Source organism: Centrocercus urophasianus, unplaced genomic scaffold (genome assembly GCF_019232065.1).
Source record: "Centrocercus urophasianus isolate 14NV4802_14NV808 unplaced genomic scaffold, USGS_Curo_1.0 seq_48, whole genome shotgun sequence".
In the NCBI taxonomy this organism is placed as follows: domain Eukaryota; kingdom Metazoa; phylum Chordata; class Aves; order Galliformes; family Phasianidae; genus Centrocercus; species Centrocercus urophasianus.
The window spans coordinates 26,454-42,460 of record NW_024885066.1 but is presented as its reverse complement, the minus strand read 5'-3'; the positions used below and the strand labels follow the sequence as shown (position 1 = coordinate 42,460).

General features: G+C 49.9%; 2 protein-coding genes across 3 annotated transcripts; both read left to right on the top strand.

Annotated features, from left to right (window-relative positions):
• Positions 1–145: 145 nt before the first annotated feature.
• CEP85 (centrosomal protein 85) lies at positions 146–13,133 on the top strand. 2 transcript variants are annotated; one of them, XM_042834634.1, is made up of 14 exons: positions 146–160; positions 290–426; positions 1,202–1,354; positions 4,458–5,173; positions 5,785–5,918; positions 6,782–6,899; positions 7,271–7,456; positions 7,804–7,956; positions 8,218–8,372; positions 8,866–8,986; positions 9,442–9,492; positions 9,578–9,685; positions 10,326–10,554; positions 10,817–13,133. In XM_042834634.1, exons 2-14 carry the CDS (start codon positions 372–374, stop codon positions 10,978–10,980), a joined length of 2,343 nt encoding a protein of 780 aa, XP_042690568.1. In that variant the 5' UTR covers positions 146–160; positions 290–371; the 3' UTR covers positions 10,981–13,133. The 2 variants fall into 2 exon arrangements, with proteins under 2 accessions (XP_042690568.1, XP_042690567.1); XM_042834633.1 differs by lacking the exon at positions 146–160 and having other exon boundaries at positions 176–426.
• A 159-nt stretch (positions 13,134–13,292) lies between these two features.
• Positions 13,293–15,202, top strand: SH3BGRL3 (SH3 domain binding glutamate rich protein like 3). The gene is made up of 3 exons (XM_042834667.1): positions 13,293–13,395; positions 13,714–13,881; positions 14,273–15,202. Exons 1-3 carry the CDS (start codon positions 13,348–13,350, stop codon positions 14,336–14,338), a joined length of 282 nt encoding a protein of 93 aa, XP_042690601.1. The 5' UTR covers positions 13,293–13,347; the 3' UTR covers positions 14,339–15,202.
• The last annotated feature ends 805 nt before the right edge of the window (positions 15,203–16,007 follow it).

Here is a 16,007-nt window from a genome sequence, read left to right as displayed (position 1 = left end):
GGGGCGGGGCCATCTTTTCGCTCAGCCAATCGGCGCGAGCCGGGGGTGAAGCTCCCTCTTCCGATAGGCTGGGGGAGAGCGGCGGGGAGGTGCGTCCTGCTGGCTCCGCCCCCCGCCCGAGGCCGTAACGGTCGGGGCGCGCGGTTGGCGCGGCGGGCAGGTGAGCGGGACGGGCGGTTGCCGTGGCGCCGTGCTACGTGTCGGCTCCCTCCCTTACCGCTCCCTCCCTTACGGTTTCCTCCGCCTCTCTTCCTCCATCCTGGGCTGTTGTTCCCTCTCCTCACCTCAGGGCCCGGCCGGTGGGATCGCGGTTTGCTTTGCGCTGATTAAAGCCCCGTCTCTTGTCGCCCCGCCGTCGTGCAGCACGTAAGATGGCTGCTCTCCAGAAACAGCCGGAGCTGAGGCTGCAGCGCGGCGATCCGCTGGGTAAGGGCTGCCGCGCTGCTGGGGATCCCGTTTCGTTTCTCTGGGGGAAACGCGACCGAGAGGAGCTGCTGGCCCAGAGCTCTGCTGTAGCACAACGCTGCTTCCTGCAGAGCAGGTTTATGGCTCGGCCGTCGCTTGGTAGCGGGCTCATCTGCTGGGTAATCGCTTCTTAACAGTTAATATGAAAGCATATATTGCTGTGTGCCCTCGCTGCTGCTCCCTTTTAATCAGTATCACAGCACCACCAGCCGTATTGCTGGAAATATTCATTGCTTCTGCATTCTGACTTCTATAACAGGATTGGTTTTCAACCATGTAACTGCATTTCAATTCCTTGTAATTGCAAAAGGAATTTCTTTAGAAGCAATATGGGAAGTTGAGCAAGCATCAGTTTATTTTCTGCTACAAATGACAAGTTGGTATGGCTCAATAAGATACGTATAGAAGCATAGAGTCATGGAATTGCTCAGGTTGGAAAAGACCTTAAAGATCATCAAGTCCAACCACAACCTGCTACCCTCACCTTAAAAACCCTCTGCTAAATCATGTCCCTGAGCACCACATCCAGTTTTTAAACACTTTCAGGGATGGTGACTCAACCACCTCCCTGGGCAGCCCATTCCAGTGCTTTCTGTAAAGTTTTTCCTGATATCCAACCTAAACTTACTCTGGTGCAGCTTAAGGCCATTTCCCCTTGTCCTGTCACCAGTGAGATATATTAAAAGGCTTTTCAGTCTGCTGGCTAAACACAAACATACTGGCTTTCTCTCTCTAGATCCTAGTGCTGCTCAGAAGAGTCATTTCTCAGAGACTGACTGGAAAACACCAATGCTGTCTGTGAAGTTCCAGAGCCGCACCAGTCGCTGCTCCAGCGTGGCCGACAGCGGTGATGTGGGCATAGGGACCTCCTGCTCCGACAGCACAGAAGGTGATTGTCAGCATGGGATCACACAATAACTGCCTGAGGTGTTCTTAGAAGACCCACAGGCATTAAACAGTTACTGAACCCTAGTATGTGCAAGTTGGAGGGAACAGAATCTATAATGAAATCTGGTAACTATTTCAAAACCAGAGCCTCAGATACTACTCAGATTTACTGCCTAAAACATAAACTAGTAATCAGGGAAATTACTGTTTCTCTAATGAATTGTTGACTTTTGACTAATAAGCATTTTAGCAGATTGAAAGAGCCATCTTGGTGATGTGATGTTTGATACTCATATATACAAGTGATCTACCAGCAAGTCTCGTGTGTGCTTTGTGGAGGCTGTGGATGCCCCATCCCTGCAGGCATCCAAGGCCAGGCTGGATGTGGCTCTGGGCAGCCTGGTCTGCTGTTGGTGACCTGCACACAGCAGGGGGTTGGAGCTGGATGAGCACTGTGGGCCTTTGCAACCCAAGCTATTCTGTGATTTTAGGGATTTAAAATCAGTGTACCTTTGTGTATAAGCCTTATCAGTGTGAAAGCTGTGTGCTTCTCACTGGACAATGACAGTGGCTTGCACTCAGCTAAAGCCCTGAAGGTGAAATTTCTTGTCTCTTAGATCTTTCCTACTAGTGCTTTCATTCATAAAAGTGACATAAAACACTATTGATTCACTGATGCCTGTTCCAGCAGAGAGGAATTTTGTGTTGTTCTTTAAAACAGTGCATTTCATGCATTTCTACATCTCAGCCTTTTATGTCTGTCCCTTTTGAGCGAGCTATAGATCCTAATGTGTGAGTTGAAATTAAGGCTTTTTTAAATGGTCGTAGAAATATTTGGGATGGCACCAAAGTTGGCATAAAGTGTCGATTTCCCTGTGGGTAGGAAGGCCCTGCAGAAGATCTGGCAGGCTGATCACTGGGCTGAGGCCGATGGGATGAAGTCCAGCAGAGTGCCAGGTGCTGCTCTTTGGCCACAGCAACCCCAGGCAACACTACAGGCTTGGGGCAGAGTGGCTGGAAGACTTTGTCGCTGAAAGAGACCTGGGGCTCTTCATTTACACTCATCTGAACACGAGCCAGCAGTGTGCCCAGGTGGCCAAGAAGGCCGATGGCATCCTGGCTTGTATCAGCAACAGTGCAGCCAGCAGGAGCAGGGAAGATCATCCCTCTGTCCTCAGCACTGCTGCGGCTGCACCTCGAGTGTTTGTTCAGCGTTGGGCCCTCCTTACAAGAAAGACATTGAGGAGCAGTGGAGGAAGCTGGGATTGTTCAGTCTGGAGAAGAGGAGGCTCAGCAGAGACCTCATTGCTCTCTACAACTGCCTGAAGGGAGGCTGTGCTGAGATGGGATCAACTTCTCCTGTGTAATTAGCAATAGGACTAGAGGGAATGGCCTCAAGCTGTGCAGAGGAGGTTCAAGTTGGACATTAAGAAATACTTTTCTGAAAGAGTGATGAGCTGCTGGGAAGGGCTGCCCAGAGAGGTGGTGGAGTCAGCATCCCTGGAGGTGTCCCAGAAACATTTAGATGTGCTACTAAGAGACCTGGTTTAGTGGGGAAGTACTGGCAATAAGTGGATGGTTGGACTGGATGATTTTGAAGGTCTTTTCCAACCTGGGTGATTCTGTGATTACTGGAGATATTACTAGAGCATATGTTTATGTCTCTCATTTAGCCTCTCTCCGGATAAGAAAACATCCTATTGTTTGCTGAGGGCAGGATAGAGAACAAGGATGTTTCTTTAGGAAATTGCCCTTCTGAATATCTGCAGTGCTGCAGTCTTTCCAAGAGCTGAGGCCGAATTGCAGCACTGACAACTGGCTGAGCCATGCTGACTTTCAAATCAGCTCATCAGTTACGTAGAAATGTTGTTGTGATCATCCTTGGTGCATTCAAGGGACTGATTTCAGCGTCCGTGCGTGGCGTGCTGCTCAGAGGGCTCAAGTTCCTGACAGTGATGCTGGGGTATAAATACAGAGGCTGTAAAAGGAAATTGCACTGTCCCTTCTCTGTTTGCCAGCGTGTTCTTGTGACTGCTTGGTAGCATGTTGTTCTCCGGGATTCCTGGACACAGCCAAGGAATGTCTGAAGAGATTTCTTCCCTCAAACACTTTTCCTGCTCGTTTTGGAGGAAAGGATCTTGTCCTTTCACATGGTGGTTTTCCAGTGTTTTTATGATGGTACTGAAAAGACCATATTGAAAAGATCATATTGAAAGTGTTACCTTTCATTACTGCTTGCTGCAATGCTTTGAGGCTACAAGCATGTGCGAGTGTGACCTTGCAGTTCTGACCTTGGATCAGAGGAACATCCGATGGAGATGGGCCTCCAGCCAAACCAGTTCAGCTAAGAAACGAGAAAACAAGTTTGTGTATCTGTAGGCAACCTGGCGTCTCTGAGATATGCGGTGTGTTGGGAGGAGGAGAGGGAACAGGCATTTCGGTGTTTGCCTTTCTCAGCTCGTGCTGTTGCTGCATTGAAATCTGAGAGTTGCTAAGAATAACCCTGCATTTCCATGTAGCCAGGTTTGGTGCCCATCTGACAGGACAGGCTCACGTTGGGGTGCTTGTGCTGTATCATTTCCTGTAGCAGTAAGGCGACAGCCATTACTGTAGCCTCGGGAAGGAGTTCCTTTGCTGCTGTGTCCTGGAGGAGGTGGAAGATCCGCTGCTTGGTGATGTAGTGCTCTGGTGATGGGCCTAGCAAAGGCTCCCATTGGGTTTGGGCATGGTTCAGAGTCACTGAGCTGCGGGATGGGCAGAGCAGGATCAAGGTCTCAGTGTTCAGCTGAGTAAGTTTCAGCCTTTTTATTTGATTTAAAGGGTTTGATTTCTAAAATTACTGGAAGAGAACCTTGTTTATCTAAGCTTATGCTGGAATAACTAGTATACTGGAGTCACTTAAAAATGTGTACTGAACTGAACTTGGATTCTCCCTGTAGTTTTACTGTGGTAAACTTGTCGTGGGGGGAGCCTTCATTGTGCTGCTGCTTGGGGTGGGGGCGAAGAATTGCTTTTTTAGATTCTTGAGGAAAAATGTTCAGCAGAGGAATGGCTGTTCATGCCAGAATGTCTCCAAGATTAAAGTATGGCTTATCTTTTCCCAGACTTCTGCAGTACCAGTAACGGTTCCTCATTCCAGCCCATTAAAACCCAAGCAACCATCCCAACAGCCCATGTTATGCCATCCACACTGGGTGCCTCACCCTCCAAGCTGTCCTCAGCAGGAGAGCAGAGCTGTTTGCAGAGTACTTCCAAAACTGCTGTGCCAGGGGCTGCTTTGGAACATGCAGGACTCCTGAGAAACGGAGACTTTAATGCTGGGAAGTCATCTCAGCTGCCACACAGTGATCTGCTGCGCCTCTGTGGGACTTCAGGGGAAAATGGATTTGAGAAATCCTGGCGTCCTGTTTCTGATCACGTGAGAACAGAAGATACTTGGAAGTTTGACACCCCTGCCATTGAGCGCACCCTTAACCAGTCTCTCTTTCTGGATAGTTTGTGTGCTGACCCTCTCCAGAGGTTCCAGAAATTCAATCCAAACTCTGGGGCAGCTGAGGCAGGGGGAGACCATTATAAGGTGCTGCCAGAGATCAAGCAGTCTGCAGGGGCTAATGGAGCCTGTGACGGGACGTGGCCAAGAGGCAGCAGGCTGGTGCCAACGGGACTCCAGACCAACAGTTTCTTTCCAAAACCTGTAACACCCCCATCTGTGGCATGGATGCAAGAGACTTGCACGCTGCATCCGCACGAGAGGATCTGTGAGCTCAGTGCTTGGAAACAACAGCTGGACAGTGTGCGACTGCAGATAGAGCAGATGCAGGTAGGGCATCGTGTGTGTGAGTTTAAAACCTGTCCTTTCTTTTTACTCGTGAATGATTGTTTTGGACTTGAGAAGTGAGGGAAATAATATCTTCTGCTTTTCCTATCTTACACAAACAGTAATTTTCTTAATGGCTTGTTTTACAGTGTGGTGTCACAGATATCATTTGCTGCTTACTCTGAGCAGCACTGCATTGTGTTAAAATACTGCACAATAGTTCAGTGCAGATGCAGAGGTGAAATACCCATCGGCCAAAACATGCCAGTTCTTAGCAGTTTATAGAACAGTTCTATTCTGTATGTTAGAAAACAGATCTCAGAAGGTGTGTAAACTGCGGTTCGTTTTTAGGAGGGGAACTGCTTATTGCCTTTGCTACCTCTACCCTGATGGAGACAGATTATTTCCAGTGGGCAAGCACAGTGATCTAAAATTATTTGTTAATCTCCAGTTGCTCTTGGGTGAAGTTGCTTGTTCTTGGACATCAACAGAGACTGAAATAGCTGTGTGCTGGCATGCAGATGAGCACACGGTGTGCAAAATAGCTCTAGCAATGTTGCAATTACCTCTGTGGAGCATAAATCTCTCCCTCCTTATTTTGTCTCCCCTTTCAGTTACAAAATGGAGGTGCCTGCCACCATCCCTCCATGTATTCTCCTTCACTACCTACACCTGATCCAGCCCAGTGGATCAACATCCTGAACTCCCATGAAAACCTACTCAAGGAGAAAGAGCTCCTCATTGACAGGTGAGAGCTTCCTACTGACACTGGGTTTAAGGGCTCCAGTGTATTTCTTCTTGGGAAGGGACAGTTTTGAAAATACAAAGGAGACCTGAATGGACTTGCTTTATTCTCCTGTAAGGAAGAACATACCTTTGAAAATGGCCGTTTTGTTTTGTTGCTTTTTCCAACATGCTCTCCTCCCCTTCATCGTGAAAATGAGACAATGATCCTAAGGAGTTCAAATAAACCAACTTCAATTACGATTTTCTGTGTTTTGTAATGAAAAAATATTTTTGTTTACATCACAGTTATCTAAAATGTCAGAACTACCTCCTCTGTGCTTGAGGACTTTCTGGAAGCTCTTGTGGATCTTCCTGTCAAATTTGTTCGTTATTTCTGTGAGTTTAGACCAACAAAGAGCACTTCCAATAGATAATGCTAGTGACTGTAAACTTTTTGAAAAAGTTCTAAAGAAAGCTGCCTTCAGCATCTGAGCTGTAAGCATCCTTTCTGCTTGCTCGTCTCGAGTCCTCTGATGTCTGTTTTACTCATAAACTCTGCAGTCGAGCTGGATCTTCCAGAACATGCAAGGCTTGTGTGTTTGCTGTATAACCAGTGCTGTGGGGGTGGGCAGGGAAATTTTGAGAGGAGGAGAGAGAAGAAAAGTTTATGCAAATTGTAGAAGGGTCAAAATGAGCAGCTTTCACTCAGTGCTCAGTGCAGGCCAGCTCTGAGTTGTCGAGCTGTCTTTCCACTGTGCTTGTTGCCATATCAAGCATTAGTTAGAGTTGCTGTGGCACTGTTTGTGGCATTGCTCTGCACTGCCATTAAAAAAAAAGGGATACATTGGAGAAAAGTGCTTCACCTGTTTTTGTCTTTGTTTACAGGCAAAGGCAACACATATCCCAGTTGGAGCAGAAGGTCCGGGAGAGCGAACTGCAGGTTCACAGCGCCCTGCTTGGCTGCCCAGCGCCCTATGGAGACGTCTGCATGCTGAGAATGCAGGTGCTGCAGGCTGCCAGTGGGAAATAGTATTGAAACCTCGGGCCCTACCACTCCTCACTAGTTGTTTCCCAAGGAGGAGGGCTGTGCAGAGCAAAATTATCCCATGTGTGATCCTTATTATGTCTATATGTCATCTCTGAGAGCCTCTGACTCTTGAGAGCCCTGAAGTGCAGGGTTTGCTCAGAAGCTGTGCTTTTGATCCAAGTGCTGCCAGCTCTGACGAGTGCAGCGTCAGAGACTGCAGTGTATAAGATGTGCTGAACGATGGTTGGGGATTAAAAGCACACAACTCTGAGACAACTCATCTGCTTCCTGCCAGTTAATAATCGCTGGTGTGGTGAACAGAACTCATGGGCTGTCTGTGTTTGTAGGAGCTGCAGCGGGAGAACACGTTTCTCCGAGCACAATTCGCAGAGAAGACTGAATCTCTCAGTAAGGAGAAGATTGAATTGGAAAGAAAACTGGCTGCTGCAGAGGTGGATGCAAAGCTGATCCAGGAGACGCTGAAGGAAAATAAGCAGAAATATGCAGAGGATTTAAAGAAGCAGGAAGAAAGGGTACGATGCCATCGATGTGGAGATGGGAAGATGTCTTGTCTTTGAAAAGTCAAAAGGCAGTGTAGAGAGGTGCACAAAAGTTTTTCACAGCTATGCGCTGTATGTGTATTCTGATCTCCTTAAAGAGTACTTTGGCTTTATAAGGAAAAATCCTTTGTCCTGTAGTTACAAGTGCTTTTAAGCAGAGAAGAAGCCTGTCTTTAGCTAAATGAGCAGAAATACTGCCGAGGCAAGGTGGCATTTTGGTGCTGAGTGCTGAACAAACAGATTAATGAGTGGGTATACAGATGACTGAAGAATGGACAAGAAATAATATAAACTAATCTCATATTTAACCATCCTTGCAGGTAAAGGGAAGAGACAAACACATTAATAATCTTAAAAAGAAATGCCAGAAGGAATCTGAACAAAACAGGGAGAGGCAGCAGAGAATCGAGACCCTGGAACGATACCTGGCTGATCTTCCAACTCTTGAGGACCACCAGAAGCAGAGCCAGAAGGTAAAACTTCCTCTGGGTAATGATGATAGCTCTTCTAACAGTTGCTCAGGTGGCTTTTCTGCAGCTGCAAATAAACCCTTGTGCAGCTGCCCAAGTAAAGTTACAGCCCTCCCTTTTTTGGGAAGGGTGTTCTGAGCTACAGCTGAAGGGGGGCACATAGGTAATGAAAATCTGCATTGCAAGGGTAGTTAGTTGGAACATGTTGTGCATGTGATTGGAATTCCTGGGAGATCTCTAGTGTTGTGATTGTCTTTGCTACAGCTAAAGGAATCTGAACTGAAGAGTACTGCTCTGCAAGAAACAGTGCTGGCACTGGAAACAGAGCTTGGAGATGTACGAGCTGCATTCAGAGAGCAAGGGATGCAGCTAGAAACCCAGAAACATAAAGAACTGGAACTTCTTTCCACTGTGCACAGGTAAGAATCCATGGGATTAGATCTAATCTTCACCTTAGGACTGAAGTAGTAACTGCATGAGAGCAGTGATGATTTAGCTCATCTGCTGTCCCACCTCTGAACTGGGTTGCCATGAATTTGTGAAGATTATGCGACCACTCACCAAAGCACTGCTCAAATTCTATATGCCGAGAGTAGGGGGTGGAAGAATATCAAAATAGCAGGAAGAAAAACAGCTTCTCTTGTCCTCCTTAGTTTTTTGTTTCTTCTGGTTATTGGCCTTAACCATAATTCCTTGCACAGTAGATCTTTGTGGCCTGCAGTGTCTGAGGCTCCACCAATATTAAGCTCAGGGCTGTGCCCAGGGAATGGGATTCCTTCCCTCACATCCCTTTGCTGGGATGCAAACTGAGAGCGCTGACATCTGCTATGGAAATCATTTGCCTCCTCACATTATCTAGAGGGAAACGCCCCAAACAAAGCTGGTTTGCCCATGGTGTTGTGCTATTTTCAGCTTGCAGGACAAGGTGCAGCAGTGTGTAAAGAATGCAGAGAGAGGAACTCCTGTACAGGATGGGGAAAAACAGAAAATAGAAAATGACTCTCTGAAGAAAGAATGCGACTGCCTCAGGAAGGTAACAGGCTCTCCCAACTGGGAACCGTAATTTTTTTTTTTTTTCCAGGGAGTTACACTGGGCACAAGAATGAAATCAAGGACTTTTACATCTATAGGTAGTTACAACTGCACTGAAACAGCAGTTCCTGTAATTCTAAACCAAAAGGTTTTAAGAACTGTTCCTGGTGTGATAACCATGCACTACAGGAGTACTAGTGGAGAAAAGCTGCAGAATGTAGAGAAGAAAACCACAAGAATGTAACTTTGCTGGTCTGTTTGTAGCTGATATTGCCTTTTATCTGGCTGATGTGCCTTTTATCAGGGCACCTTAATCTCCCACTGATGTAGGCAGTAATTAAAGCAGTAAATGGACTGGAACAAGGAAGAGAGGGATTGTCCTAGTGAAGGAGGAGTCCTGGTGGCATTGCTGAAATTCCCTGTGGCTCATAGTTACACCTATGCTTTTGATTCCAGATTGTGGAAAAACAGCAGAAGAAGATGGAGCAGTTGTCTTCGCAAGTGAAGGTGAGAAGGTGGCTGTGGAAGGACCTAGAAATTCAATTTTCTATAAAGCAAGCTAGACTTACCATTTTCCCATGGTCTTTTGCAGAACCTGGAAGAACAGGTGGCCCAGGAAGAAGGAACAAGCCAAGCTCTGAAAGAGGAGGCAGTGAGAAGGGAAAATGCGCTGCAGCAGCTGCGGACTGCAGTGAAAGAGGTCAGAGCAGTGCAGAGTACCTGAGCATAGCAATTGAATGATTGTGGTTTTTAGCAGGGCTTCTAATTTGCAGTCAGCAGCACAGTCTGTCCTGCTTTCTGCCCGTCACTTGTCCTGTCAGTGCTCAAAAACATGAGGGGAGAGGCAGTTTCTGCTTCGAGAACTTCAAATGAGGCTGTGGATTGTGTTGGACAACACCAAGCTGGCCTGCTGGGGGCAGCAAGGCAGTGAACATGAGTCCAAACTCAACTGCAATCCTGGCTGAAGGGCAGGAGTGAGCCTCGGTCTCAAGCCTAAGGAACCGAACCACAGTGGCAGCCTTTGAGGGAAGAGATGGCTAGGGTGGGGATGAGATGGTGGTGTGCGTTTCCTGAAAGCTTTTCTGTTTGTCACCCGCTGTCAGGGACGGCACAGCATCACTGAGTGCTTCCTGTCAGCCAGGAAAGCAGGCTGCTCAGACCCTGCAGGGCTGACACTTGCTCACTTTCTCACTCACTTGGAGAGAGTCTGGAGGGCTTTAAATATAGACCTGCTCCTCCTGACATCAGTGCTCCCATCATCACTGAGCAATTCTGTTAAGCTGCTTTGAAGTGTTCTTGTTCTGTACCCAGTGACCACTCATCTGCTGCCACTTGTTCAGCTTTCAGTGCAGAACCAGGATCTCATTGAGAAGAACCTGACCCTTCAGGAACGGCTCCGGCAGGCAGAGCTGACAGCTCAGCCCCTGCCTGCTGAGACTGCCCGCCTTGCCCAGGAGTTGCACTGTGAGCTGGCCAGCTGCCTGCAGGATTTGCAGTCTGTCTACAGCATTGTCACTCAGAGGGCTCAGGGCAAGGATCCTAATCTCTCCCTGCTTCTGGGCATTCGCTGTAAGTATGCAGTGATGGCATAGCGAACCCTTTGTTGCATGTGCTGCAGCAGAATTAAGTACCTCACCTACAGTTTAGAAGATTCTTACCTTCCTGAACCTTCTTACTGCAGTTAGCAAGCTTTAAGAGTGCATACAGTAACGGCTGCATGTTACAAATATGTCTATTGCAAATGTGCATTGATTTTTGTCTCACTTACAGATGCATGGGGCTGTTGGTCAGAAATGCACACCTGAGGTAACGCTTTTCTCTGATTCCACAGCTGCGCAGTACTCAGCTAAGGAGAAGGACGACCTGCTGAACCCCGATGCGCTTGCAAAAAAACTGGTGGAGGTAAAACAGCTTCACAGAGAGGTGGAGGACTTAAGAACGGCAATATCTGACAGATACGCCCAGGACATGGGAGACAACTGCATCACTCAGTGAGGAGAGCTCTCCCCCCAAAGTAAGACAGGAAATGAAGACTTGAACTCTCAGGAGACTAGAACTCCTACAATTGAAAACCTGTTCAGCACTTTACCATCCCAATGCTTGGGTACAAACGTGTGGCTTATCCAGGAGAAATTGGGGGTTGTTGCCAGAAGTGTTTATCTGCTGACTGGCTAACTGGAATCGTTCAGGGCTTCAGTGTCAGGCTTTGCAGTAGCTTTGATCTTATAGAATGTGTTTTTTGTTGTCTTTGCTGGAGCTGGTGCACTCTCTCACTCTGGGAGATGAATTCTGAATAGCCTCCCAGGCATGTCAGACACTGAACATGCAAATGTGACAAAAGCTAAAACCAACACTGAAAGAAAATGTATGCCCTGGTCTTTCTGATAAATTCTCTGCACAGATCCTGTGCAGCTTGTAAGAGTGGAGTGCTATCAGAGTGCTCAGGGATATCTGTGGATTCTGTAGGCAAGCAGGTGTGCTGATTATGCTACCACTAATTACATCGCTGTGCCACGGCTTGTCAGGTGCTGTGTGCAGTTCTGGCTTGGATGCTTGTGTAGCCATTCATGCACCAGGACCTGCTTTGCTCAGGTAAATGCAGCCAGAGTCTTCTGGTAGCCAACAGGTGTTGGGGAATAAAACAACACTAACAGAAGACTCAAAATGCTGCCCCTGGATCCTAGAAGCCTTAAACCTTTTATCCCCCTGAAAAAGCACGCTGAGTGTGTGTATGACCCAGGCTACAGAGGAAATGGATTGATGCTGAAGTGCCTTAATGTGCTACAGAAGCTTCCTGTCCACACACTGCTTTGTGCCTAATGCATCTGCTGGCAGGGTGAGGAATTACTGTTTCTTGTAGCAGCCTTTAGAGCCATTGCAAACAATCCTGCAGGACTCTGAATGTACGTAGCTCCTGCCTGAGCTGTAGGGACCCTCTGCACAGGGGGACCGCGCTGCAGGCCTGCTAGGAGAACCTGCATGGCTCTGCTTGCTCCTTGTTGAGGAGAAAGCCCTTCTGGTCCTAAAATGGCAGCAGGATTGTACAGCTGGATCTGAGAGCTCCTCCTGATGCCAGTGAGGCTGCAACTGCTCAGGTTTTGTTCTAGTTCTGCCTCTGGTTCTCTGGTTGCTCCCCACTCCTGTGCCAAATAATTGGAATCTAAATTGGTGTGGGATACAGTTAATTTTGTCACAACTTTCTTAATCTTAGTGGCAACTTTACAGTCCTGAGTGTTGGCTTGAGACAGTGCTGTGGTGCCAAGGGTGAAACTTGTGTTGGTCGCTCTCTCTTGACCCACAAATGATGAAGTCAGTGGTAAAACGGGGAACATACTGCTGAAACTTCTGCCCCTTCAATTGCTCTTGGTTCACACTGGGGCCGTGAGCCCTAATTTTGAGAGAAATGCTGTTGTAACTTTTGTGTTAAGATTTAAGACCAAATCTGTTTTGTTCTTGAAGTTAGGCCACGAGTTGGTCAGTGTGCCGTGCCAGCCAGCTCCGGGATGGCATGCAGAGCTTCCAGCATGTGCTGTGTTACATCTCAGGCTCTGTCCCCACACTGCTGGTTGCCACGTCCTGAGCTCGCTGTGGGCCAAAGCTTGTTGAGGTCCCGGCCGCCGGGAGCTCTGGCACGGAAGGCTGCAGGCTGGGATGTGCTGTTCAGCAGCAGCCGCGTTCTGCTCAGGGTGCGGTGGGAGATGTGACGCTGGGTGCAGGGCCGCGTGCGCCTCCTGCCTGTCCACAACCGGCTGCGCAAATGGGATCGCGGCAGAACGCCGCAGCCCTGAGGCTGGGTTGGCTGCCCCAGCCCTGCGCCCGTGCTGAGCCCCGGCTTCCGTGTCACCGCCTTGCGGGCTACCCTGCAGGAAACGGCCGTGCTTTTGTCCTGCAAAACGACCTCTGGGCTTAACGCAGAGCCCGGCTGGGCGCGGGACTCGGCCCTTCCTTCGCGAGCACCCTGCGCAGCGTGCAGGACCACGTGCCTCACCTCCCTGCTGGTTGTGCAGTTCGTATTCCGACAGTTGGCGTTCAGCCTCGCGTTGTTTTCCTTCGTCGAGTCGAGCACGGGTGTATTTATATCGGCGTTTGTCTTTACCCACTTGTTTGTACTGAATGTTTTGAGTATAAAATAAAGCTGCTCTGCTCCACTCGTGCAAAGCAGTCCCGCGTGGCGGCGTGAAGCGCTTCGGGGCCCCCGGGACTCCGAGCGCTCCGGCCGGGCCCTCGCCGCTGGCAGCCCCGCATGCCCGCGCCCGCCGGCTCCATTGGTCGCCGCAGTCACATGCGGGGCGGCGCCGGCCCGCTCCGCCCTCCGAGCGTCCCCCGCCCGGGCTGTGCGCAGGGAGCGGCCGCGGGCGCAGCATGAGCGCTCTGAAGGTGTACAGCACGTCGGTGACCGGCTCCCGGGAGGTGAGGGGCTGCGCGGTGCGGCGGGGGCAGGGCTGGGCGCCGCGGGTTCCCTTCTTCGGGCGGGCATCCTTTCCATGGGGGTACGAGCCTCCCCACCCCGCCCCATCCCGGCGTTCCCTCCCTGCTCTCCCGCCGTGTTTCTCCCGGTTGCCGTCCCCGCCCGCTCTGCTCTGCTCGCGGCTCTGTGCTGCGTGGCCTCCCCTCCCCCTCCAGCAGAGGCCCCCCCGGGCAGGTGTAGGCTGATGCACTGAGCGTGCATTCATCCTTCGGAGCTCCTCCCCGCATCCCGATAACGTTGCTTTTGCCGCCCGCTTCCAGATCAAATCCCAACAGAGCGAAGTGACCAGAATCCTTGATGGGAAGAACATCAAGTACGAGCTGGTGGACATCTCCCAGGACAACGCTCTCCGGGAGGAGATGAGGGCAAAGGCGGGCAACCCCAAAGCCATCCCACCCCAGATTGTCAACGGAGACCAGTACTGCGGGGTAAGGCTGCGCTGGGGGTCGGTGCTGCGAGAGGCGGATTGGAGGGCAGTGACGTTATCCCCTTGGTTTTGCTGCAGATGCCCTCGGGATGCTTTTGGAAAGGTGTTTCCCCTTGAGGTGCACGGACAAAAGGCAGTCGGTGTCAATCTGCATTTGGAGCACAGTGCAGTGCTGGGGTGGCTGTGTGTGCCCAGGGGCAGTGAGGCTGGGCTGTGTGGGGCTGTCGTAACTTTGCCCCATCATCTTCCACGTGACCTGGCAGCAGCGCTGTGCACATTTGTGTTGGGTGCTGGGAGGACCGCACTGCCTGCCTGGAGGCAGCGTGCAGCACACGGGCGCTGGGGCTGCGTGCCTCTTGCTTGTGAGCAACCGGGTGCTTTGTTCCCTGCAGGATTATGAGCTCTTTGTGGAAGCGGTGGAACAAAACACCCTGCAGGAGTTCCTGAAGCTGGCCTGACCCGCAGGCTCTCCGCCCATCCTGGACTCTACCTGCGTTCCTGTGCACCCCCATCTCCGACCATCTTCACTTCCGTGTTGTCAGCGCTGTCCTGGCACCGCGACTTGTATTCCAGCACCAGGAAACCCGTGACCAAAACCACTCACTGCAGCTGCCTACGATTCCTTCCTACCTAACCCCGATGTCATCTCAGAGGGATCCAAAGAAAGCCCGACGCTTGCTGCGCATGGCCTTAGAACAGAGCTGGGCCCGGCTCACACCACAGCTTTCAGTGCCTCTGTAAACAGCAAAGCCTCTCGGGCTGTGCGAAGTGCAGCTGCCCGTCAGCCTTCTCCTCTACAGGGAGAGCTTCTGCTTTAGGAGGGAAGGGCTTAGGGTTGCATGTTACTTCCACTCCTCCCAGTTGCTGTTAAAATTGTAAATCCTGCTGCCTCACTTCCTTTTTTTTTTTTTAAAAAAAAAAAAAAAAAAAAAAACTTTCATCTCAACTGCATAGATCATGGCAACTAAGTTTTCTGTTTTGTTTTTTAATAATTTAATGCAGAAATACTGCACAAAGCTGGGTATGACCACCCACTGGGGAGCAGGCTGGGGCTGAGGCGTCTCTTAGAAGGCTGGGAGCGGGTGGGCCTGGAGCTGGGACCTGCACTGCTCCATCAGTGCTGTGACGCAGTTTGAGGGCTCTCTGGTGAGCGCTGATGGCTCAGGGCTGCTTCACAACAGCTGATGCTCCAGCTATCTCATCCTTCCTGTTTTCTGTTGGCTTTTTGCAACTTGGACCAAGTGCATTTTGTTTTCCTGCCAAAAAGCGAGTTTATAACCAGCGTTGTCTTCCGAGATGCTATTAAATGTTACTGTACCTTTTGTGCTGGTACTCGTGGGTTCCTTTTAAATTGCTTTTATTTTGACAGGTTAAATAGCCTACATAATGATTCTAAGTCAGTTCCATCTTGGAGGAGCTGAGGTGCTACTGCAGCCTGACACAAAGATCGGAATGCCTCAGACCGCTGTTGCTAATGAAGGGCTCCTGGGACTTGTCTCAGTATCCAGCAGAGCAGCAGTGGCAGGTTCCTCTCTTAAGCAGCCCATGCGTGGTAAGAACAGCCTGGGGAAGGGACAGTGGCAGCCAGACCCAGGGGCAAAATACAGAACTGGAATTACCTGGTTGGTTATAGACCAGTTGCCCTATGCAAAAGGGCAGTGCCCTGTAGGAGGGGGCCGTTAAAGCAAATACAAGAGTGTATGTGAAAAGGGAGGAAACCAGCAGACAGCTGCAGGCATTGAGTCACTGATTGCAGGGAGGCTGTGGAGGCAGCTGGCCCAAGCTTGTGGTGCTTCCTGTGTGAGCTGTGCGTGGCTCAGCTCTGGTCAGAGGGGACTGGGAAAGCAGAGCTGCCCCAGGAAGTGCTCAGACCACCCTGCCCTATTTCTGCATCTAGCTGCTGCTTTGAAACTTAATGCAAGTGGAAATTGCAACCAAAGAAATGTTTTTATCAAGAGCCTTTAAAGAGGGCTGGGTGATGGCATGTGTTGGGCTTCTGCTAAAAGGGAAGCTGCCAGAAGGTGCTGCCTTGCACATGTGGGAGTGTTATCAGCTGGGAGTCAAGTGGGAACTTGTCAGAGCTGAAATGGGAAGAATGTGCACAGAAAGGGGCCTGCAGAGCGTTGC